Source organism: Danio aesculapii, chromosome 17 (assembly GCF_903798145.1).
Source record: "Danio aesculapii chromosome 17, fDanAes4.1, whole genome shotgun sequence".
NCBI classification, from domain to species: Eukaryota; Metazoa; Chordata; class Actinopteri; order Cypriniformes; family Danionidae; genus Danio; species Danio aesculapii.
In genome coordinates, this window is record NC_079451.1 from 29,410,559 (window position 1) to 29,426,541 (window position 15,983).

The window sequence follows — 15,983 nt, forward strand, 5'->3', positions numbered from 1 at the left end:
CTCCACGCCGCGCTCACGCAGTGGGCGAGTGCTTTAATAAAGCCTCGTCTTGCTTATTTGCATATTCCACTCCCCTGTCTGTCTCGACCAATCATCATGCAGTAGTCGAACCCCGTTTGGTGAAACTTACATCGCACTCACGTGTGAATATTCACTGCCAACAATTCTCGTGGTTTTGTTGAATTGACGGTCTCACGGGTGTAGTAATAGGCAATTTTTATTAAGTGATTCAATGCTATTCAGATGCGTAATCTTTAATCTATTAAGCCTGGTTCTTTGCCCTGTAGATGTAGGTCATGAGGTAAAGTTAATCTTTATTTTCTGAAGGTTGTTACAAACTATTAATCTACGATTACCACGGACACAGTAACAAAACACGCAGACATATGTTAAGCCTCAAACGTGTGTGGTGTGTTTACTATCGTCCAAAGGTTTAGATGACTATTCTGTGGCTCCATCCCAACACGACTTTGGCTCATGGTGGAGTAATCTGGTTTTTACAAGCAACTTCGGGTCATTAAATCCTTACCAAAGTCCTCAATGAAAGCGGTGTCTTTGCACGTTTCTGAATACTGCTTTAAAAGTATCAGTTTTCACTGTGTCAGTAGCTATCTTATCTCACGTTTGACAAACCAACCTGGTGATTTAATCAGGATTTTATTTTCCTGATCATCATTTGATCAGTGATTAGGTGATGAATTAGGTCACTGTCTGATTGATGTGTGTGGCCAGATGTGCGCCTCAGTCTTCAATACCTTAACACCATTCTTGTTGATATGCAAATGTTGCATCTGTCTGGAGTGTGTGTTTTAGGTGATTAGAGGTTATCAGCCTAGTGGGGCACAACCAATAGTCACGGTTTCAAACATGTGCAAATATAACATCTTCAAAACCTTTCACTCTCTACTGGAGAAGCTTTGCTTTGGCTATAGAAATGTTTTATAAACTTACAAAATGAAAGTTCATTGATTTATTTGCTTAATAAACTGTGTGTTGGCTAAAGAAAACAAACAAAATTCCACAGAGAAATGCAATGAAAAAAGCTCAAATAAATGATCAAAAATGTTTATGTTCAACAGTTAAACTTTGCATTGGCTACAAAAATGTTTTTATTTTCTTACATTTTTCCATCCTAATGTCCCATTAATGACTCTATAACAAAGTATAGCTTAAACATGCCTATATCTTCAGGTTATTTGAGGTAAAAGAACATCTGCAGGGACTTAAACTGACCTCATACAAAATATTGTTACTTCTGTTTCTGTGGCATAAGGATATAATTAGGCTATAGCCTTACAATTGCATAATAAACCATATGTATTGCTGCCAAACACCACCATGGCATACAAAGCCAGGAATAAAATTGAGTGTTTGACTGAAAAAACCTCAGTGTCTTATCCAATGCTAGTTACTGTTTTAAATATACACTGGTGGAGAGCGACATCTAGTGGACAGAAAATCTTACACGTGCCTTACGCACTGCCGGGTTGCCATATCATAAAATAAAAAAATAAAAAAATAAAAAAATATTATTAAGAAAATTATAGATATACAGACGGACAGAGAGAGAGAGAAAGAGAGAGAGAGAGAGAGAGAGAGAGAGAGAGAGAGAGAGAGAGAGAGAGAGAGATACAAGCTGCGTCTCAAATGGCACACTATGCACTATGTACTTATGCACTTACACACTCAACACCATAGTATGTATATAGTGTCGTCCCAAATGGAACACTAATGTTTTTTTACTAAGCGAAAATCAACCCGTTTCCCTGAAGACATTTGACAGTTGCCAAATCAGTGAAATAAATCACCAAACTATCAAATAATACCTGCTATGAGTTTAACCGTATTCACCATCGGGAGGCGCTATAATCACTCTCGTAGGAGATTTTTGCCATCCAAAATAAATAAAATTATCCAACACGTAGCTACGCCCCTTCCGCTTCGTGAGCAAATTGAGTGCGTGAAGTGTCCATCATTCCACACTTCATTTTACTGGCTGAATGAGTGCATCATCCGGGTAATTAAAGTGCACTTATTATTTTTAGAGTTTTCAGTGTGAACGCACTACTTACACTATTTATACTACAAAACGGCGTAGAATAGTGCAAAAGTATGCGATTTGGGACGCAGCTACTGAGTTAGACTTCTAAACACAACCAATCAGCAACGGTAATGCGCTACTGACTACCTTGGGTCAATGCCCCACGTCAGCAGCTGTCAAAAAAGTTTGCTATCACGAGTTGTAGTGAATTTCTCTTTTCATTAAACATAAATTCAACAGTGATATGTAAATGTGTATTATTTTTGGCTTTGAATTAAATTAACTTATGTGAATATGTTCATACTGAATCTGCAAAAGGGGTGAATTGGGAAATTACATTCATAGTTAGCTAAATAAATAGACAAATAATAAAAATCTACACTTGGAAAAAAGAAATATTCAATTAGAGGTTCTAGCAAATTCTCATAAGTGTGGCAACCCTTATTATATTTCTTTGCTATAACTGTACATCCTGGGGACTAATGTGACTTCTCTTGTATGCAACTGTAGTTTCCCTCTTTTCTGTTCTTTCTCTGCTTAATCTATGCTTAACCATTGTAAGATAGCAAAGCACTATCCCTGATTGTATCACCCATTCTATTTATTTATTTATTTTTAACTCTTAATTTATACAATTTTGCTGTTTTTTCTATAATTACTATTATTATTTTTCTTGTCTCTACTATTTTTTATTATCATTACTGTCAATATACTAGGCAGTGTATTTAGGGTTTGCTAAAGTGGTTTTATTAAAAAATATCCTTGGATTAACAATGACATATAAATATTTTTAGTAAGTACTATATATATATATATATATATATATATATATATATATATATATATATATATATATATATATATATATATATATATATAAAATTATTTTTTTCCCCGATAGGATGATTTACAATATTATATTTGTGCATATACTAGTTTAGTCAGTACTGAAGCCAAATCTGGAGCTTATCTAACAAAATAACTTACAATAATGGTTCAAAGATTATTCATTCATTTCTTTTCGGCTTAGTCACTTTATTAATCCAGGGTCGCCACAGCAGAATGAACCACCATCTTATCCAGCACGTTTTTTTTTTGCAGCGGATGCCCTTCCAGCCTCAACCCATCTCTGGGAAACATCCACACACACACTCACACTCATACACTACAAACAATTCAGCTTACCCAAACCTATACCACATGTCTTTGGACTGTGGGGGAAACCGGAGCACGCGAACACGGGGAGAACATGCAAACTCCACACAGAAACGCCAACTGACCCAGCCAAGGCTCGAACCAGCAACCTTCTTGCTGTGAGGCGACAGCACTACCTACTGCGCCATTGCATTGCCCGGTTCAAAGATTAGTGTCCCAAATTTATATGTTAGGGAAAAATATTAAGTAACATTTTCAAAAGTAGGAAAATCAAGAGAAACGAAACATAAATACAATGTTGTAGCTTGTCATTTTTGTGCAATATTTTGCATGAATTTAAATGTATTATCTTTCCATTTCTAAAGATTGTTTGATGTATATATGTGATAGCAGAAATTTTAGTAGCTGAGATAAGACCAGAAATGTTATCTGCATTTAATATTTACATTGTTTTCTGATGCCTAATCGATGCCACTATTTTCTTCATTTCGTAGCATGTTTCAATCTGCATTGATACTGTTCATACGGCAGATGGCGCTGTTGTTACTACAGCACTGTCTCACTGGCCTGCTATTCATACACATACAGTATATTCGTGTTGCAGTTAGTGAAATTTCCAGCATTGTCTTGTAGGACATGAGGTGCTTATGATCTATTTCCATAAATCATCTTTAAAAAAAAGTGCTCGATACTGTGAACAAATGAACGCTTCACAAACAGTAACTAGTGTCTTGTTATTTTCTCATTGGGCAAATTAAGCATGAGCCCTGTGCTAATACCACATGGCACAGCTTGCAACCTCTTGCAATCTAGCTGTGTCAGAACTAATTTTGCGTGTCTTGTGTCCCTCTTAGCTGTTTTCCATTGGATTGTTGTAAGGCTCAAGAGGCTGAATGTGGCGTGAGGCCAGCTCAGAGAATAGAGCACTGCAAGGGGTCCGAATGGGTCACTTCTCCACTTTGCCCAGAACTGCTCCGATGTGGGAAGCGTCTTGAGTCTCTTTGTGTGATTCTCAGGGGTCCCAGTTGGGTTTTGGGGAGGCTGGTGTTGCTTCCCTGTAGATCAGGATGGGAAAGGAGGCCTTAAAAGGGGCAACTTGCTGAATGCCTGTTTTAAACACTTGATTTATGTGCAGTGACTTAGAGCCAGTGTGTTTAGTAAGTGATGTGCCTGTGTACGAGAGACAGAGAGACACAGAGTTTGTGTGTGTGTGTGTGTGTTTGAGTATGTATTTGCTTAATAGACTGGGCTGAAGATGTGCAGCTCATTGAGATTTACTCACCACATTCTGTTATGGACAAACGTGTGTAGGACACATACAGCGATTAAGGTCTGATTCCAAAACATTTTTAGCATTTCAGATCTATGAAAACCTGAAAAATCACATGTACATCAGTATTCACAGCCATTGCTCAAAAGTTTGTTGATGCACCATTGGCAGCAATTACAGCCTCAAGTCTTTTTGAGTATGATGCCACAAGCTTGGCACACCTGTCTTTGGGATTTTTTTGCCCATTCCTCTTTGCTCTACCTCTCAAGCTCTATCAGGTTGGATGGAAAGAGGCGGTGTACAGCCATTTTCAGATCTCTCCAGAGATGTTCAATAGGATTTAGGTTTGGGCTCTGGCTGGGCCACTTAAGGACATTCACTGAGTTGTTCATTCATATAGACTCTATTGTGAAGAAAGCCCAGCAGAGACTGTACTTCCTTCGTCAGCTGAGGAAGTTCAACCTGCCACAGGAGCTGCTCGTACAGTTCTACTCAGCTGTAATCCAATCTATCCTCTGCACTTCAATCACCGTCTGGTTCGGCTCAGCTGCCAAAACCGACCTCCGTAGACTACAGCGAATAGTCCGGACTGCTGAACGAATCACTGGCACAACCCTTCCTACACTTCAAGAACTGTACTCTTCCAGAGTGAGTAAAAGGGCTCGCAAAATCACTCTGGACCCCTCACACCCAGCACACTACCTGTTCGAACTGTTACCGTCTGGTCGGCGCTTCAGAGCACCAAGCACAAAAACAGCCAGACACAGGAAAAGTTTCTTTCCTCAGGCTGTCTACCTTATGAACAGTTAAATATTCCCCTACAGTGCAATAAATATGTGCAATTTTTTCTCATACGCACTTGTACACAGCACCTTATATCAATATACAATGCAATACTCTCTACATTCGCACTTGTACACAGCACCTTATAACCTGTATATTTATAACAATCTGTACATACAACTCAACATCCAGGTTTCTTCACTAACCGCATCTGTTTAATGTTTATCATTTTTTATTATTATTTTATTTTATTTTTTTGTTTTGTTATTATTTTGTGTTGTCACTTGTCACTTTATGTACACTGGAAGCTTCTGTAGCCAAAACAAATTCCTTGTGTGTGTGAAGCACACTTGGCAATAAAACTGATTCTGATTCTGATTCTGATTGTTGTGAAGCCACTCCATTGGTATTTTGGTGGTTTGCTTTGGGTCATTGTCCTGCTGGAAGATGAACCATCGCCCCAGTCTAAGGTCAAGAGCGCTCTGAAGCAGGTTTCATTCAGGATGTCTCTGTACATTGCTGCATTCATTTTTCCCTCTACCCTGACTAGTCTTCCAGTTCCTGCTACTGAAAAACATCCCCACAGCATGATGCTGCCACCACAATGCTTCACTGTAGGGATGGTATTAGCCGGGTGATGAGAGGTGCCTGGTTTTCTCCAAATGTAACGCCTGGCATTCACTCCAAAGAGTTCAATTTTAACCTCATCAGACCAGAGAGTTGTTTCTTATGGTTTGAGAGTCTTTCAGATGCCTTTTGGCAAATTCCAGGCAGGGAGTGGCTTCTTCTGGCCACTCTAACATACAGGCCTGATTGGTGGATTGCTGCACCGATGGTTGTCCTTCTGTAAGCTTCTCCTCTCTCTACAGAAGAATGCTGGAGCTCAGACAGAGTAACCATTGTGTTATTGATCACCTCCCTGACTAAGGCCCTTCACTCCTGATCACATAGCTTAGATGGCCAGCCAGCTCTAGGAAGAGTCCCGGGGCCTTATGTATCAACACTGCGTAAGCACAAAAACTTTGCGTACGCCAGCTTTCATGCTCACGTTTGGATTTAGTAACGATGAAATGAACATGAGAATGTGCGTTGGTTCACGCCAACTTCATGTCTGGCGTACGTGGATTTCTTGTGTGTGTTTGGTTTATTTCCATTGGTGACTCCTAGAGGCAGTTGTGTTAATTTGCACACTACAAAGTATCTTTGAGCCGTGCAATGGCAGCTGTATGGGACGGGATCCTCTGCATGTCTAGCAGATTTATAAGGTTTCCATACCATGCAGTTGACCAGCCAAACATTAAAGTGCAATTTGCAGCGATCACCGGTTTTCCCAATGTAATCAGAGCGATCGACTGCACGCACATTGCAATAATGGCGCCATATGAAGATGAATTTGGATGATTCAGAAACATTTCCATTCAATAAATGTGCATATAATATGTGACACTCAAATGCGCTTAACATAATACGCACACTTATTAATGATTCCTACTTGTCTTCCTCGTGATAAAGAGTAGGCAAAATCTGATATGTAGTGGGGGAAAAAAGAAGAATGAGTTCATCAGACGCTGGTTTCGAACCGAGTCCATGGTGGAACGTGTCAAAACATGTTGCCATATGCTTTACAAGCTAAGCCACTCACGCTGCTAAAGACGCTACAAAATTTTACACCTTTACATGATCAGACAATTTCTTTTTAATATCACTCACAGTGCGATGTTCAGACCCAACTGCGTTAACCGCGTCAGCTAAACTCTTCCACTCTATTTTTTTCTTTTGTTATTAATTCAGGAGGACAAACTTGCAAATAACAGTTTGTCTCCGGTCTACCTCTGATAGGAGCACCTCCAATTCACATTCTGTTCAAAGTTTCTCTTTTTGCTTGCTTTTGCCATTGTTTTTTTGCTTGGTTTTGCCAAAGTAGAGTCATTAGGGAGGAGGCAGGGAGGGGTTTTGCGCTCGTGCACGTGCACTCAGTTTCACGTTAATTTGGATGTACAAAGAGAATATGCGTGAGAATCCGCGTACGCAGTGTTTCATACATCTGAATTTTTTACTGTGTACACACATTTACAGTTTTGTGTGTACGCAATGTTTTAGTATGATTTCAACGCAAGTCTTTGTACATGAGGCCCAAGGTGGTTTCAAACATCTTCCACTTATGGTTGATGGAGGCCACTGTGCTCATTGGGACTTTCAGAGCAGCAGAAAATTTTCTTTATGCTTGGTATGTGCTTTGACATGCACTGTCAACCCTGGGACCTTATATAGACAGGTGTATGCCTTTCTCAAATTGGGATTTGATTTCCCAATTAAGCTGCTGAAACATTTTAAGAATGATCAGTGGAAACAGAATGTACTTGAGCTTAATTTAGAGCTTCACAGCAAAGGCTGTGAATACTGATGTACATGTGATTTTTCAGATTTTTTATTTTTTTTATAAATTTGCAACAATTAAAAAAAATCTTTTTTCACATTGTTATTATGGGGTCCTTATGAATTTAATCCATTTTGGAATAACGCTGTGACATAAAAAATGTGTAAAAAGTGTCTATCTATCTGTCTGCCTGTCTGTCATTCCATCCATCCATCTATACATTTTGACATGACTAAAGAGGGAACTGTTCAGGTGAGGGTTTGATTTTTTTTCTCTTATTTTTAAGAAATTACAAGCACCATTTAGCACCTCTTAAACTGTTAAAACGCAGCTTTTGTGTCAAGATTTTCCCTACTGTGATATTTATCACGCTACTGAAAAAGTTAAGTGAAGCAGCAATGTTCACATCATTCAGTGAGCGCTAACAACATCCGTCTATTTCAAAATGAGTTTGTTAATTCCTTAACTTCCTTCCACTCTTCTTTCTTGAGAAAGTTTGATGGCCACTTTTAACTCAATCTCATGCATTCACCTTATGCAGCAAATTAACAAAACAAACAAAGCATAATAAAGGGTTTAAAGTCAGGGCTCTGTGAATCTAAAAAGAGGATTAAATACGAGATTAAAGCTTGCCTCTCTCCACACACATTTCTTGTACAGACATGAAGACTCAAAGCTGATTATTATTGTGGAATTTAAAGTTATTTACCATTCACTGATGAACTAAACAACCTTGGTTGCGAGGCTGCTTACCAATAGCCATGCATCTCCTCTTTTGAGCTCTTGGTGAGAGAAAAGAATGGCTTTCTTGACACGTCTGTCACTGGCCTTGACAATAACAGCACAGTTAAAACGAAATATATTAGCACTTCTAAATTTAATATTATTTTATGCTTTATATTTATAAATGCATGGTTACTGTGGTTAGGATGCCCAGTGAATCGCCATGTCCCAAAAAGTTTTGTTTTCTAACCTCTTTGTCCAACAGTTTAGCTGCACAGTTTGCTTAATAAATGTGTCGCTGTAGGCAGTCGTGAGAGTACAGAAAGCCTGCACAAAAGAGGCATTTACTCCCCACAATATTTTCTCTTTGTCCTCCAATTGGCTCATTAGGGGGCAGGTGAATGCCACTTAAATATCACATTTCATTGATTTGAACTATTGTGTGTGCTGCTCTATTTTCAGTGACCCTCAATTTTAAACAATTGATATGGTTAGCTGACTATTTATGCTGAGTGCAAAATGGCTAAAAGGCAACATACTCACTGGCAAACACAGATATAGACACAAGTATAATGAGTTCAGAGTCTCTAATGTTCTTTTGTGGGAGATTTAGGGTGTGTTTACACTTGCTCGGTTCATTTGATCTTTATTAAAAAGAAATTACACGTTTAGTCATGATTTTTAAGGCTCATTTTTAACTTAAAGACATAAAGGCTCTCATTATATGGTTTCTAACAGAACTTACCAGCCATTAAAATCAAAGTTGTATTCTGAGCTGAATGCGCTTATTGTGTACAAGTGATGGTATTTTTATCAGCTGAAACCTCATAAAGAGTTTAAGGTTTAATTTCTTTAAAAACTAGTTATTTTCACTGCCTGATAGAAATACAATATAAAGTGGGTCTCAGACCGGACAAGAAGCACTGCATCAAATTCTGTTTTCCTCTGCTATGTCTTTAAAATATGACAGTATATTTTACCCCAGTATTTTTAATGGAGTTTCTGCGCTTGTCTGCTAATCCTGACAGCGCTAGCAGTTACACGGTCTATCATCTTGTTTTACACTTGAACTAAATTAATACTTAAGTTTATTTAACTGAATGTATTGTAATTACATTACAACATCAATGCTGTAAAAGGAACCTTATGAAACCGAAATAGTCACATTATCATTGGCTGATATAAACTAACTGCAAAAAACCATTGATCTATCACACACAAAGATACGAAAAGGCACGTGTTTTTGACGCCTCAGTGGTGTAATGTAACAGTAATACTTCGTTACACTATTAAGTATCATTAGAGAGTTTCTGTAGCATTCTTGAGTTAATATTTTTCTGCCAACTATCACTTTTACTTGACTAGCCTGTATTTCTTTAATAAATGTAATTTTTTAATCCGATACATCTCAACATTTGTTACTTGCTACAAAATGAAACCAAAGGAACAAAGACATTTCAGTGGTTTGCTCATCGACCAATGCGCGTCCACTTTAGGCTACTTAAATTCGTTTGCGCATGTGCAGTCGAGTGCTCACACAACCTCCGCGGTCAATTTCAAGCCCATGTATGTCATGATAGCAAGAGAGAAACAAGTGATTATTGATAGGACTATATGGGTAAAACTCGACAATAAGACAGACAGCGGCACCTGTTACTCCCGCGACAAACGACTACTGTGACGAAGATGAACGGTGCTTGCCGATACAGACATTTTTGGTCATTAATAACTCACCGCCAGACCGTCAAGAATCACATTGAGGTAAAGGGCATCTTCAGTAGCCATTGAGGTAAAGTAGGTTTTATATTTGGATATTCGGACCTTCTTCTTAACATAATTTTGGAAAAGTATTAATTGCAAATTCTAAAATCATATTAGCGGTCAATGAATATGACATTTTTCACACTCACAGTCAGTTAAATAATGCTAATGTTGTTTTGAAGGTGTTTGGTTAACGGTGTTTGGCAGCCAATGTCTTATTTTTTTCTAATGTGAAACTTCCTTTTATTATTATTATTGTTATTATTATTATTATTATTATTATTATTATTATTATTATTATTATTTTACAAAAACATTAAGCTTTTTTTAATTCAAAGAAAATAAAATGTATGTAAAAACAAATATATGAGTTAAAACTGAAAAACAGTGTAAAGAACAAGTATTATTATTTATTGGCTGTTGACTTTGTGTTTTGTTAGGTAGGCTAAATAAAAAAAACTATTTTATTTACAGCATTTACTTTTACTTTCATTTCTTAAGTACATTAAATAGTAAAAATAAACTTTTTATACTTACGTAAAATTAATATTATATACTTTCAAACTTATACTAAAGTAGAATAACATTCTAAACAGTGTCTAACTTTTACCAGAGTCATTTTGCAGTAAGGTATTTTTACTTTTATGGCTCTCAAATACACCACTTTTTGTACTGAACATTGTAAATTCCTTCAAGTATAAATGATAGGATTATTTTCTGCATAAATTTCTACATCTTTGGTTAATAAATGCATATCATTTAAATGTATTTTTATTGATTTAAGTATAATCATATACAACAATTTTCATAATGGATAAAAAGTCAGTGCTCATGTAAAATACAAGTTAAGATTATATATACAAAAAGTTAATGATTAGTTACGATATACACTTTTTAAAAAACTTGTTTCTAATCCAAATATCTAAAGATTCTTAAATCAAGAATTTTCTAGACAAGTAAAAATATAGCATTATTTTCAGAAATAATAAGTCAAAATTATGCCTTTTTTTACTTTAAACAAGCAAAATAAAATGCCAATAAGGGTTATTAAAATATTCTTAATTAAAACCAAAAACAAGATTTATTTACTTACCCCACTGACAGGTTAATTGGCTTGTTTTAGTAAAAAAAATTGACATATTATTATTAAATTATTATCATTAGATAATAAATAGATATTTGGATTAGAAGCAAGACACAAACTAAATAAGAAAAGCATTTGTTTTTATACATACATAATGCATGTTAAATTAACAACCAGTGTGATTACTGTGATTGTTAAACATTACACAAACTACCTCCATGTCTACTCATATTCCTCAAAACAACAGGCCTGTTTTTATTCAGGCTGCATACTAGCATCTAAGTTGTATTACTGACACCTGACTGTTGTCTTTCCATCTTCTCCACACATTCTTACTCTCCACCCGATAAGAAAAAGCACCCTGTTTCTCATTTCTAACCATCAAAAAACTTGACAAAGAATCTGCAGACAGAATGCCATCCCTCTCCGCAGTAACTCACACCGGGCTCCATGTCTGAGAATTCATCATTCACTATTCCTCCGACCCCGTCATCTTCGTCTTTTTTCTTTTCTTCCTCCTCCTCCTCCTTTTCTTCCTTCTGCACGTCTTTTTCTTTCTTCGCAGGAACATCAGTTTTCCGTTTGCCGTCTTGCATTCCCTCGCTCATGTGCGTGGTCGTCTCTTCTCCGCTTCTCTCTGTGAGTTTCATGTGAGATGCACTGGGCGCTTTCTTGCACAGGCGAGTTTTCAGGACTTTCTCCCCTTCACAAGCGTTATTCCGCTTCTTCAGTTTGCTCACCACTTGCTTCCAGTACTGGGATGACTGGCTGCTGTAGATGGAGCATTCCTGAGGTTTTCCAGCAAACTGGCAGGTGTACGGAGGTTTGAGTCCATCCTCTCCAGCCACGGAGCAGCTCACCTGGAGGACGATGTTGGCTCCTCTTTCCAGCGTCTCCCAGGTGCAGCGATGCCCGTCCTTTGTGCTTAGTTGACCTGAGCCCAGTGAAGGATTTATGGGTGTGATGTCTGATCTGGCCACTGCTTCTGAGGGCTGCTTGGACTTCTTTTTAGCCTCAGAGAATGAATGGAGGAGGAAGAGGAGGGAAATGAGGAAGAGTAGACTCCGCCCTCGCATGGCTGTGTCGATGAAGAGCATAAAAAAAAATATATGAAGAAATCCCCAGGGCACACACAGCACCCTTAGAACAGAAATAAAATGACAGCACCTGAAGAAACAAAGATGTATGAGATGTAAGCTTGTTGTAGTCAATAAATAAAACATAAAATCAGGTTATAACACTGTAAGAAATGCTGGGAAAGCACAAAAAAATAAAGTTATCTTATTAGTTTTTACAAATTTAGGTATATTGAGCATAAAACAATTAAGTTGTCCCAACGAAATCTCAATATTTATGTTGTTTCAGCTCATTTTAAATAAGTAGTTTGAACAAGCAACATATTTTTTGAGTGTCGAAATTAAAAGTAATAATAATATTAATTATAATTTTATTAATAAATATGTAATAATAAGTTGGAATAAAGTTAATGCTACTTAAATTTCATTTTAAAAACTGTATGCACTTCCCAAGTTTAACAATACTAGACAATTCTCAAACTAAAATATACATTTGAAAAAAGCACACATATTGTATATTAGGGATGTGCAGATCCGATCACGTGATCGGAAATCGGGCCCGATCACGCGGTTTCAGACTTGATCAGAATCAGACGTTACTCACAATCAGTACTCGAATATATATGTATATATATATATATTCTCATTATTTTTACAACTTCTATAGTTATGTGGTAGCACAGAGTTAGAAATCTTTCTTGACTTCACACAGAAACAGCAACGCGTGCGGCATGACATCACTTTGTTGAAGAGACACTATTGGTTAAATGCCTGCAATTTAGAACTCGGAAGCAACTTGAAGCGGAAATCGCGAGTATGTGGTGGTCTGGATAGGATACAGCTGCGGATATGCACATCAATATAGCATCATTTTTAGCATCATAGCGACACTGTATAACAAAAATGAAAATTTTTACAGAACTGTGACTGTTAGGGTAGGGGTAGATGTTACTATATTTAAATACGTTACTATATAAAATACTATCATTTAGTACTAAATAAATTTATAGATAATATAAATAATTCTCGTTAATTTTGGCCGCAACCGTATCTGATCTAGCAACAACCCAAGTATGTCTGCGGTCTGGAGGTACTATAAAGTTAATGACGACAACATTGCCATAGCAAACTGTGAGATTTGTAAAATCTCACAGCTAAAATAAAGTGAATTAAATAAAAAGTAAGGAACATCCTGGATCCGTTTCTTCACTTTTTTTTATTCAATTTTTATGAATCATAGAAGTATTGGATTGGGTTTTGGTATTGGTACTGTAGATACTCAAAATCAAATGACTCGGATTCAAGGCCAAAAAACCTTATCGGGACAACTCGTATACTCATTTAAAAAGGAAAAACCAATAAAAGCAAAACAAAACACACAACAAAATAACTAATTTTAACTAAACTGAATGCAAAAATAAAAGTATAACAGCTAATATACAAATTACAAATAATGATGTACACAATGTACACTACATGCTTGAGCAATTTTATACAATAAGTTGAGTGATTACATTTGATTTAATAGCAATTTTCTTAAATATTGCACAAAACCTGTACCTTTCAAAATGATTACATAGTCAATTATAAGTATTTGTTCATTTAATTTAAACAGATTTGCATGAGGTTGTGTCAGTTTATATTAAAAACGGTCTAATGATGCACCAACCAATCAACCTTCGTTATCCTAATAAACAAAAATAGCCCACAATTGATCTGTTTCTTTATCCTTTACACCAATCAGGTACCTGTATTCTAGTAAACACAGCTGTACATTTTCATATTTAACATTTCTCTCAGTGCTTTTTACTTACCAAGCCGAGTGCTCCTTCGGGACTGCCAGTGAGAGAGATTTGAGGAAGAATAAGAAAGAAGGGGGAGAAATAAAGGATGGAATTGAAGGATAAAGAAAAAAAGAGGTGAGGGGGGGTGTATGGTGGATGTTTTTGGGGGCATCAATAGGGTATCCAAACCTTCCAGAATCTGGCACGTCCCTCCTCGTCCGAAGACAAATGGACACCCCTCACCCCGTCCCTTCTCTGCACTCCTTTGTCTCCTTTTGCCCAATCTTTCAGTTTCTCTCTCGCCTGTCCTCCTTTCCTGAGCACTTGATGTCTAACAACATGAATAAACAGAAAATTCTAATTACTTTTAACCATTAAACAAGCAAATATATAAATAAAAATGAGTACAACACGGGATGCTTAATTGCTTTATTATTAAAAAACCAACACTCTTGTTCTAACTGCTTGTTTCTTTTTTTACATTTTAATTATCCTTGGATAGAGCTGAATTTTCTTCAGGAGACAACAGCTTGAACACTCTTGCCCCTTGGTTTTGTGTTTTTGTTTATAGTCTGACAGCATCTGTGTGTGTTCAGGGTGTGTAAAAATATCTTGATATTTTAGAGGATAGTGATAATTACTGTTTTTGCCAAGTGTGTTTTTGTGCTGGTTGGCTGATCTAGGCTAGTAATAAATACATAAATAGGACGCCAAAGCCATAAGGATTCTTTCAAAATGATGAATTCATTTGGTGTTAACTTTGACTACAGGATGACAAAACAGGGGTTTGTGTTTGAGCAAAGTTCTACAAAGGTCTGATAAAAGGTTCTTCTGAATTAGTGAATCTAATCTAATTCTATTATAATTCTTCTAATTCTGATTGAAGTTATTTTGAGTTATTGCGATTGAAGCTCAGGTTCATTCCACCAAATACTGCTTTCTTGAAGTTACCATAACTATAATTAATAAATCCAGAGATACTGAGAGTTTTCAAGTTGTCTTCTTAAAAAATATATCTAATTGAAATGTAAAATCGATCAATTAATATGTAATAACATGATTAATTAATAACATGGTTAATTAATATGTAATTAATTCGCAGACCTTTTTCATCCAATATATAGTGATACGCTGAAATGTGTGTATATATGTATTAGACCTGCCCGATATTTAAAAAAAAATCTGATATTGCAAAATTTTATTTTTCTATGATAAATATTGAGATATGAATACAGTTTACAAGATGGTTTGAACAGTAATATTTGACGTTTTCTGGGCAGTCTAACAGTTTTCAGGTACAGAAACTGAATCACAAAGCAAAAAATGCTTTTCTTAATTTGCTTCCTCTTGTTTCTAATCCAAATATTTAACAATTCTTAGATCAGAAAGTTAAGAGTTTTATCTGTCAGTGCAGTTAGCCAACATTATGTACTTTTGAGCCTTTTTTAGGTGTGAATGTAGCTGTTTAGATTGCAACTATGCAGTTTATTAATAAGGATAGTGCCTATTTTAAATATTTATTATTTCAGAGATTCAGCACGTCAGCAGCCATTAGCCTGTCATTGAGCTGAGCAAAGACGATTGACGTTGTCCATCCACAAAATGGCGACAGAGACCGCATAATAAGCCCTTAGAAGAAAAAAACTACATAATTTCTAACTACAGCTGACCAAATCATTATTAAACAAGTGACATTTTAATTAGATTTTTCTCTTTTGTATGCTATAGTTCTGTATTGATACCATGGTAATTGTTGTGTATTGAGTGTGAGATGGGACTCAGATATCTGGAATATATGTATTTTGTGTTGGCCACTCTTTGTATAACCCTGAGTTACTTTTTGGCCATCTGTTTGTTTCTAATGCATCTTTTGTTTTCGTTAATGTAGACTAGTTCAGTAACAAGAATAAAGAAAGAAACGCCCGCATG

The 15,983-nt window shown here is 36.4% G+C and overlaps 1 protein-coding gene across 1 annotated transcript; it reads right to left on the minus strand.

Moving 5' to 3' along the window:
* Nucleotides 1-10,996: 10,996 nt before the first annotated feature.
* On the minus strand, nucleotides 10,997-14,229 carry fgfbp3 (fibroblast growth factor binding protein 3). The gene is made up of 2 exons (XM_056477040.1): nucleotides 14,085-14,229; nucleotides 10,997-12,361 (listed from the first exon to the last, which is right to left on the minus strand). The coding sequence occupies exon 2, from the start codon at nucleotides 12,289-12,291 to the stop codon at nucleotides 11,569-11,571; it is 723 nt and encodes a 240-aa protein (XP_056333015.1). The 5' UTR covers nucleotides 12,292-12,361; nucleotides 14,085-14,229; the 3' UTR covers nucleotides 10,997-11,568.
* Between the last annotated feature and the right edge of the window lie 1,754 nt (nucleotides 14,230-15,983).

Bases quoted from the DNA above. Each gene is read 5' to 3' on its own strand.
- fgfbp3 (XM_056477040.1), bottom strand. From the start codon at position 12,291: ATGCTCTTCATCGACACAGCCATGCGAGGGCGGAGTCTACTCTTCCTC.